Genomic DNA, 8,645 nt, shown 5'->3' on the forward strand with positions numbered 1-8,645 from the left:
TCTGACACAGCTCACTCAAGCTCCTGGTGCTCTGACACAGCTCACTCGAGCTCCTGGTGCTCTCAGTGCAGCTCAGTTTGTGTTTCTGGAGGTTCATCACCAATCAAAACAATACCAAACACCAAACAACCCAAACCTCTACATTCATTCACTCCTGCTCTGGCTCAGTGCCCCAAATGTCCTGGAACAGCTGAAGTGCCTCTGTCAAACCAGATTTCAGAGCCTGAGCCCCCAAATAACCCCCAGTTAAAGCCAGCCCACCCCACAGAGCCCCAGGCCTGCAGGAGGAGCTGCTCCAAGTGCTCCCTGCTCCAACTGTTTATCTTCCACCTGCCAAATTCCACGAGTTGTTGTGAAATTATCTGTTTCAACAGATTTCTAGGACAGGCAAACACCCCTGTGTCACACAGGGAGCAGGGATGTGCCAGCCTACGTGGGGTTTGGAGACTGGCTGGGAACAAACTGTGCTGCTCCATTCCCAACCTCAGCTCGGGACAGGAGGGAGTTCAGATCCAGCTGGAAATCCTGAGGCATTCCCAGCTTTCCGGTGTGTGACACACCCCCTTTCCCAGGGCAGCTTTTAAGGTTTCCATGTTCAAGTGGAAAAAAACCCCAAAACTTTCCCAGCGTACGAAAATGAAAGTTTTCAGGTGCAAGAGAAAAAAAACCCTTTGAAATGAGGAACTTGGAAATGCCTCCTGAAGACTCTTGGGGCCCTGAAAGCAGGTTCAGACAGTTCTCCTGAGGGCAGGGCAGGAGCTTGTGGTGCATGGAGAACAAAGAATAAACCTCCTGACTTTTATCCAGCCCCTCACAGCGGGGACACGGGCCCAGGAACACAACCCTGTGTCCCCAAACTGCCCCAGAGCCTGAGGTGAGCTCTGAGCCAGGTGTCCTATCACAAAGATTTCAGCACCAGGACAGAACATTCCAGTCAATCTGCTTTAGTGTAGTCAGGGGCAGAACAGAAATCTGGATTTTTTTTTCCTCCAACACACACTGAAAACTGCTCCAAATCCTGAAAGTTTGGAGCAGAAACCCAAATTTCTCATGAGAATCTGCACTCTCAAAGCAGTGTCCTGCCAATAAAAGCTGCCTTGGACAAGAGGCCCATCTTTGTACTGGTTTAGCAGCATCTGGGTACCTACAAATCCAGGACGATAAACTGTAAATAACACTGTCAGACTCTTGGGTGAGGCTGTTGCAGAATTGTCTCCAAATCCCACAAACTGAGGGCAAATTTCCGTTTCTGGCTGTGAAAGGTTTAAAAGATTTCAGTATCAGGACAGAACAGTTCCAGTCAATCTGCTTTGGTGGAATGAGGGGTAGAACAGAACCCTGGATTTTTCATTTCCTTCCTCTAATACACATTGAAAACTGCTCCAAAGGCTGAAATTCTGGAGCAGGAACACGAGTTTCTCAAGAGAATCTGCACTATCAAAGCAGCATCTGGATTTTTAATCCTCTTCCTCCAATAGCTGGTTCTGTCAGACCCTGCTCCACAGGGGTGTGTGGGCCTGAGGAGCTGCTGTCCCACCCCAAAACCCAGCCCCAGAAATCTTGGGTTATCAGGGCCCTGGGAAGTTCCAAGGGAGCCAAAAGCACTCAGACCTTTGGTACAGGATCAAAGAGAGACCCAAAAACAGGAAAAAATCAGAGCCAGGTGTCATTGGAAAGATTTCAGCACCAGGACAGAACATTCCAGTCAATCTGCTTTGGTGCAATGAGGGGTAGAACAGAAGCCTGGATTTTTAATCCTCAAAGAGCTGGTTCTGTCAGACCCTGCTCACACAGCTGTGGCCTGAGGAGCTGCTGTCTCACCCCAAAACCCAGCCCAGGGGGGCACCAAGATTTACAGACAACAGGTTAAAAGTACAAAAACTGTGGGCTGGCCCAGCGAGAAAGCAGGAACCACCCAGAAACAGTGCCAAGAGAGCAAGAACCCCCCCAAGCCCAGTGCCCCTGCCAGGAGGTGCCCCCAGCACCCCAAAGGGCTCCGAGGTGCCCAGCTCACCTGCTCTGTGGCTGTGGGGCAGTACCACACCAGCAGCAGGGTGGTGAGGATGTTAATGCACAGTCCGACGATGGTGATGAGGTTGGGGGCGATCCAGGCGGGCACCCTGCCCACCAGCCATTCCCAGTAGCCCTGCATGAGGGGCTCCAGCAGGGACCTGCCTGCGCTCTGGTACTTGTGCTCCTCGAGCCGTTTGAGCTGGTGCTTGCTCAGGGGGGGCGTGGGCAGCTGCACCAGCTTGCTGAGCACACACCCAGCCCCGGGGCCGTGCCCACAGCCCGCGGGGGCCTCGGCCTGGGCCTCCCCACATCTCCTCCTGCTGCTGCGGTGCCCGCTCATGGGTCGGCTGGCCTAGGACGTGAGGTTTGGCAGGCAGGAGCTGTGCTGGAGAACCATAAGATCCTGCAAGAGAAAGGAAGGGTTGGGAGAGACTTGTTAAGAGAAAAGGTCCTTCCCCCTCAGAGGGCGGCCGGGCACCGAGCCGTGCCCAGGGTCACCCCTGGGCAGTGGGCACAGCACCGGGGCTCACAGAGCTCAGGGTCACCCCCAGGGTCACCCCTGGGCAGTGGGCACAGCACCGGGGCTCACAGAGCTCAGGGTCACCCCCAGGGTCACCCCTGGGCAGTGGGCACAGCACCAGGGCTCACAGAGCTCCAGGTGATCTCCTCAGGCCCACGGTGTGGCTTTTGGGGATGGGCCCATGCAGGGCTAAGAGCTGCACTCCCTGACCCTCGTGGGTCTCTTCCAACTCAGCGTATTCTGCGTGTGACACTTGAGCACCCAAACGAGATTTTAAGGTATCAGAAATTTGCAGGTGCTGCTCTGAGGAGCCACCAGCAAACCAGGATTTTATAGGGTTCCTCCCTTAAAAAACAAAGTTTTTTTGAGAGTTGCTGAGGGAAATGTGAGAAATGAGTGTATAAAATTAGCTGTAAAATGCTAAGCTGCACCTTTACTTTCCTCACTGACTGCTGGGGCAAATACTCTGCAGCCACCAGCCAAAACTAGTATTTATACAAATAAATACATCTATAATTTCTACTATCACCAACTTTCCATTAAGAAAGGTTGGAGTAAACCATATAATGCAATAACTCACAGGAGAACTGCAGGAGCCCACAGTGCAGCAGCACCCTTGTGTCTCTGGGTGGACCTTGGTGAGTCGCCAGGGCCCCCTGAGCATTTCAGATGTGAGTTGGCACTTCCAGAAACTCACCCCAGAGCAGTGACTTGTGGCACTGCCAGTCCCTCACACCTCTCACACGACTCAGGTTATCAACTGATGGCTCCAAGTTTACCCAAAGGTATCCAAACACCACCAAGTCTGAAGTTAAATTGGCTTGGAGCAGCTCTGTTTCCTTGGTGATGCTGAACAGCCACCTAAAAACACTGATGAGCTTTTTTTTTTTTTCAGATTTATGTTCCTTATTTCTGTTTTTCTGTGGCTTTTCTCCTCTCCAGATTTAACCCAGTTGAGGTGAAAGCTCAGCGTCTTGTCCAGCTTTCAAGAAACATGCAGGAGCTGGAGAGCTTTAGTGGGTCAAAACCATTTCACACGTTTCTCTTATACAGATTTTTTTCCAGAAAAAAAAAGAAAGTACAGGGTCAGGAAGAGCTTTTCCAGCACAAACAAGAACCCTCACAATGTTCCATCTCCCTTGAATGAAACGTGTAACTCTCCACAGGAAGAAGAGCAGAGAAAGAAGACTAAAATAAGAGTTTGCTGTTTATCAATAGGAGACAATGGAGGGGGAGAAGAAAACGTGGCTGAAGCGTAGGAAGAGGGCAGGGTGCTCTAACTCCACACACAGGTAGGGAAAACAAGCTGTGGAAATCAAAGGTCAGCACTTGTCTGAGAACAGGAGCTGACACTGCCTCTCCACACCCTCATCAAGGCAAATTCCAGCAGTGAAAAGGCACCTCAGTGGGAGGGGAGAGGAGAAAGCAGGGCCTGGGCTGGGGACGAGCTCGGCAAGGAGCAAAACTGCCCTTCTTTCATCACCCCGAGACCAAACCCGGCCGGCGCGGGGGCCCTGCGGGGGCAGGGCACGGAAAACGAGGCCCCCGCGCACAAAACTCGGGGCGTTCTGAGGGGAAAACAACCCGGGGAGCCTCGTCCCCCACAACAAACCCCGGCCGGGGCTCCCACGGGGCAGGGCAGGGAGACGGGAGGGGATGAAGGGGAGGGAAGGGGAGGGGATGAAGGGGAGGGAAGGGGAGGGAAAGGGAGGTTCGGGGTCCCCTCAGCGCTTCGCCCCCACCGACCCCGGCCCGGCGCGGGCACAGCCCCGGCCCCCCTCAGGGCTCCCCCCGCGCCCCCAGAGCCCCGGGCAGGGCCGGGCGGTCTCGGGGGGCCCCGGAACAGCCCCGGCCCGCAGCCCCGGCCCGGCGCGGGCACAGCCCCGGCCCCCCTTCACCGGGGCGCTCCCCCAGAGCTCAGCCCGGGGCCGGGGCGGTCCCGGAGGGGGCCGGGAGGTCCCGGCCTGGCCGCAGCCCCTCCCTGTCCCCCCGTTACCTCCGTGTCCCCGCACCGGGCGGCGCTTGGTTTTTACGCCCCGTTTTGCGACGGCCGGAAAAGCGGCGGCGGCGGGGCCGGAGGCGGGGCCGGGGCGGGCTCGGCGCGGGAGCGGCTGAGGTAAAGGGCGCGGGGGGCACCGGGACCACCCGCACCGCGGGCACCCAGCCCGGCACCCCTCAGAAACCCCCCTCAGGGACCCCCTGACACCCCTCAGGGACACCCTGTGAACCCCTCAGGGACCCCCTGAGACCCCCTCAGGGACCCCCTAACACCCTCTCAGAGACACCCTGACACCCCCTCAGGGACCCCCTGACACCCCTCAGGGACACCCCGTGAACCCCTCAGGGGCACCCTGACACCCGGTCAGGGACACTCTGTGAACCCCTCAGGGACATCCTGTCACCCCACAGGGACACCCTGACACCCCTCAGGGACATCCTGTTATCCCTCAGGAATACCCTGGCACCCCCTCAGGGAGCCCCCAAACTGCCGTCACCTATCAGAACCTTCCTGGCCTCCTTGTCAACCCCTCAGAGACCCCACGACCTTCCTGTCACCCCTCAGTGACCCCTGGTGTCCCCCGGCCCCCTCAGTGTCACTCCCACTCTGCTCCTCCTCTGTGCCCCCTCCCTGCAACCCCCATCCCCAGAGACCCTCGGGACCCCCAGGAACCTCAAGTGTCCCCCCTCCCTCCCCTGACAAATCCCTCGTGCCCCCTTATCAGCTCTGGTGCCCCCATTGCTGCCCCAGTGTCCCTCACCATGTCCCCAGTGCCCCCCATCGCTGTCTGGCTGCCCCAGCGACCTCCTCCCCCACCCTCACGTCCCCGCCATTGCTCCCAGTCCCCTCTGTGCCCTGGGGACCCACCTCTGCCCCTTCACTCTCTGCCCTCCCCTCCTCCCCCTTTACCCTCTCCTGGCCCTTCCCTCCATCCCGGTCCCTTGTCCCTCTCTCTGTCCCACCCCCACTCCCCCTGTGCCCTCGCAGTGCCCCCATTCCCAGCTGTCCCCTGGGAATCTCTCCCTGGGGCTGTTTCCAGCTGCTCTCTGGGGCAGGTGGCACTGGCAGCTCCCATGGGCTCATCCCTGGCACCGAGCTCCGGGATCACCCAGAGTGCCAGGAGTGCCAGCGGGGCTGGGGACACCCCTGTGTCACCGTGTCCTGTGCCTGGCACTGCCTGGCTTGGCTCCAGGCTGGAGACCCCCTGGAAGCTGCCTTTCCCTCCTATCCTAAAGCTTTCCTGGCTGCTCAGAGTGAGCCCCCGTCACTGCCCTGGGGTGGGGACAGCAGAGGTGACATTTCCTGCTGGGTTTGGGGACAGTGGGCTTCCCCTGCTGCTTATCAGGGTGACCTGACAGGACCCTGTGCTCGGAGTGCTCTGGCTCGTACTGGCTCAGGAGAGCACTGACAACTGCTCTGGCCTTCCTCCCTCATCCCTGCTGCTGGAATATTTGCTGGAGAGAGAAGGGAGTGTCCTTCGGTGGGGCTTTGTCCCTCCCTGTCCCCTGAGGGAGCAGGGAAGAGGCAGGTGGACAATTCAGGAATTTCCCTTTTCCCACATAATTCCACCATCCTTTCAGCCTCGTCATTCCAGGTAACACGAACCTCCTGCCCTCAATGGCCTCACTCACTTTCCGTTTGCATTTGGAGTCTCTATCCCAGGATGTGGCTGCTCCTGGATTGGGGGAGACACCTCTGAGAGGGATCAAATGCCTTTACTTTCCAAACACTTCCTTCACTGGAATGATGGGAATGATCTGTGACACCCAACCTGGAACTTAACAACCCCTCAGGACACCGAGGTGCCTGGAGAGCAGGATAAACATTTGGGAAATGTCACAGTTCTGTGGAAAATCGAGGCTGGTCACTGTTGGTGTGGAATCTGTTGGTGAAGGAGCTTGTGACAAAACAGGGAGGTTGAGGGGTTTTCCTTCTCCCTGCTGAAAACAGGGACAGCAAGAGAGGAAATGGCCTCAGGTTGCACCAGGGGAGATTCAGGTCAGATATTGGGAAAATGTCTCCATGGAAAGGGCTGCCCGGGGCAGGGTGGAGTCCCCATCCATCCCTGGAAGGGTGCAGAAAACCTGTGGATGTGGCCCCTGGGAACATGGATCAGTGGTGACCACGGCAGTGCTGGGCCAACTCGTGACCTCAGAGGGCTTTTCCAGCCTCAAGGATTCTGTGATTCCATGAAGTCCAGGTTGCTCCAGCACCAGCAGCACTGTGGGGTGCCTGTTCCCAGAGGGGCTGCTCCAGCTTTGTCCTGCTCCTGCGCTGGGAACACCATCCCAGGCACTGCTCCTGATCAACCCAAACGGCTGCATCCAGTTGGTTTGTCTGGGAAGCTCCTCACTCCCAGTTCAATCTTCATGCAGACAATTCCTGTAAATCCAAATGTCTGCATTTCCACCTCCTGTAAATCCAAATGTCTGCATTTCCACCTCCTGTAAATCAAAATCTGCATTTCCAGCACCCCAGCATCCAACAGCCTCCCTCCTTACACCACTTGGAACACAGGAAAACCATCCTGTGTCGATCCAACCTTCCAGTGCCACGTCCAGGCTGCAGCAGTGACTGTAGGAGGTGCTCACAAGAGTAAATCAGGTGAGTAAGAGCTATAAAATCACCTCACACCTGGATTATTCTGCTTTATGTCTCAGAGATTCAGGAAAATGAAGCGAAAAGGTGGAGCTCCAGCACCAAGATGACCTTGGATTCCCCTTGAGTGGCGTTTCCCTGGGTGTCCTTGTCCTCAGGTACATGGGAAGGAATTGGTTTGAAACCTGGGAGCTCAGAAATCAAATGAAGGCACTGGGAACATTTAAATGTGAAAAGAGGAGTGTGATTTAGGCATCAGATGGGAGGTGGGAACGACACGCCCAGGAATATAAGATGTGTAACAAAATGGGTAAAAGCTGCATTTCTATTCCCAATTCCCAGTTTATTACAAAAGGTGGGATTGGGAAGTTGCATTCCTTGCTGTTTTACTGCACTGAGTGAACACCAGAGGGCAACCTTTCATTTCAGCTGGAAAATGGGGAAGAAATCAGGCAAAAGCAGCCTGGGCTGGTGGGAGTGTCCCTGCCCATGGAATTAGGTGGGCTTGGAGGTGCCTTCCCACCGAAACCAGCCTGGGATTCCAGGATTCTGGAGCCCCTCTGCTCTGGAGCCAGGATAGGAGAGCTAGGAATGTTCCCCTGGAGAAGAGAAGGCTCCAGGGACACCTTGGAGCCCCTTCCAGGGCCTGAAGGGGCTCCAGGAGAGCTGGAGAGGGACTGGGGACAAGGGATGGAGGGACAGGACACAGGGAATGGCTTCCCACTGCCAGAGGGCAGGGATGGATGGGATATTGGGAAGGAATTCCTGGCTGGGAGGGTGGTGCGGGGCTGGGATGGAATTCCCAGAGAAGCTGTGGCTGCTCCATCCTTGGAAGTGCCCAAGGCCAGGCTGGAGCAGCCTGGGATGGTGGGAGGTGTCCCTGCTCGGGGCAGAGTGGGATGAGATGGGATTTGAGGTCCCTTCCCACCCAAACCATTCCAGGATTCTGGAGCAGATGTCGAGTCCTGCAGCCTGGCAGGGACTGAAGGAGGGCAGGGATCGAAGGAATTTTTGGTCATTGCCTCCATGTCTGCCTGACATTCTCAAAGGTTTATTAAGAGTTCTGAAAGGTTTATTATGAGTTCTCAAAGATTTACTGAGATTCTCAAAGGTTTACTGAGAGTTTTCAAAGGTTTACTGAAATTCTCAAAGGTTTACTACAAGTTCTTGAAGGGTTAGTGAGATTTTTCAAAGGTTTACTAAGATTTCTCAAAGGTTTAATAGGATTTCTCAAGTGTTTACTGAAGAGTTCTCAAAGGTTTACTGAGAGTTCTTAAAGGGTTACTGAGATTTTTCAAAGGTTTACTGGGAATTCTCAAGGGTTTACTAAGAGTTCTCAAAGGTTTACTACGAGTTCTTGAAGGTCTAGTGAGATTTTTCAGAGGCTTACTGGGATTCTTAAAGGTTTATTGAGATTTTTCAGAGGTTTACTGAGATTCTCAAAGGTTTATTGAGATTTTTCAGAGGTTTACTGGGATTCTCAAAGGTTTATTGAGATTTTTCAGAGGTTTACTG

At 55.2% G+C, this 8,645-nt stretch overlaps 2 protein-coding genes across 5 annotated transcripts in view; one reads left to right on the top strand and one right to left on the bottom strand.

Annotated features, from left to right (window-relative positions):
- Positions 1-4,632, bottom strand: part of CEPT1 (choline/ethanolamine phosphotransferase 1) — a 30,429-nt gene extending 25,797 nt beyond the window's left edge. For both annotated transcript variants that reach the window (XM_027669136.1, XM_027669135.1), the window contains exons 1-2: positions 4,530-4,632; positions 2,015-2,416 (exon numbers count right to left, since the gene is read on the bottom strand). In XM_027669136.1, the coding sequence (XP_027524937.1) occupies positions 2,015-2,353 (339 nt within the window). In that variant the 5' untranslated portion in view covers positions 2,354-2,416; positions 4,530-4,632. The remainder of the gene's footprint in view (positions 1-2,014; positions 2,417-4,529) is intronic.
- DRAM2 (DNA damage regulated autophagy modulator 2) overlaps positions 4,602-8,645 on the top strand; it is a 13,751-nt gene continuing 9,707 nt past the window's right edge. For 2 of the 3 annotated variants that reach the window (XM_027669137.1, XM_027669140.1), the window contains exons 1-2: positions 4,602-4,649; positions 7,193-7,288. The gene's annotated coding sequence lies outside the window, so the exon portion shown is untranslated. Of the gene's footprint in view, positions 4,650-6,102; positions 6,127-7,192; positions 7,289-8,645 lie in introns of those variants that run through there. The other variant, XM_027669139.1, reaches the window with a different exon arrangement.

The sequence above is a fragment of the Corapipo altera genome, unplaced genomic scaffold, assembly GCF_003945725.1.
Source record: "Corapipo altera isolate COAL_440 unplaced genomic scaffold, ASM394572v1 300, whole genome shotgun sequence".
In the NCBI taxonomy this organism is placed as follows: Eukaryota; Metazoa; Chordata; class Aves; order Passeriformes; family Pipridae; genus Corapipo; species Corapipo altera.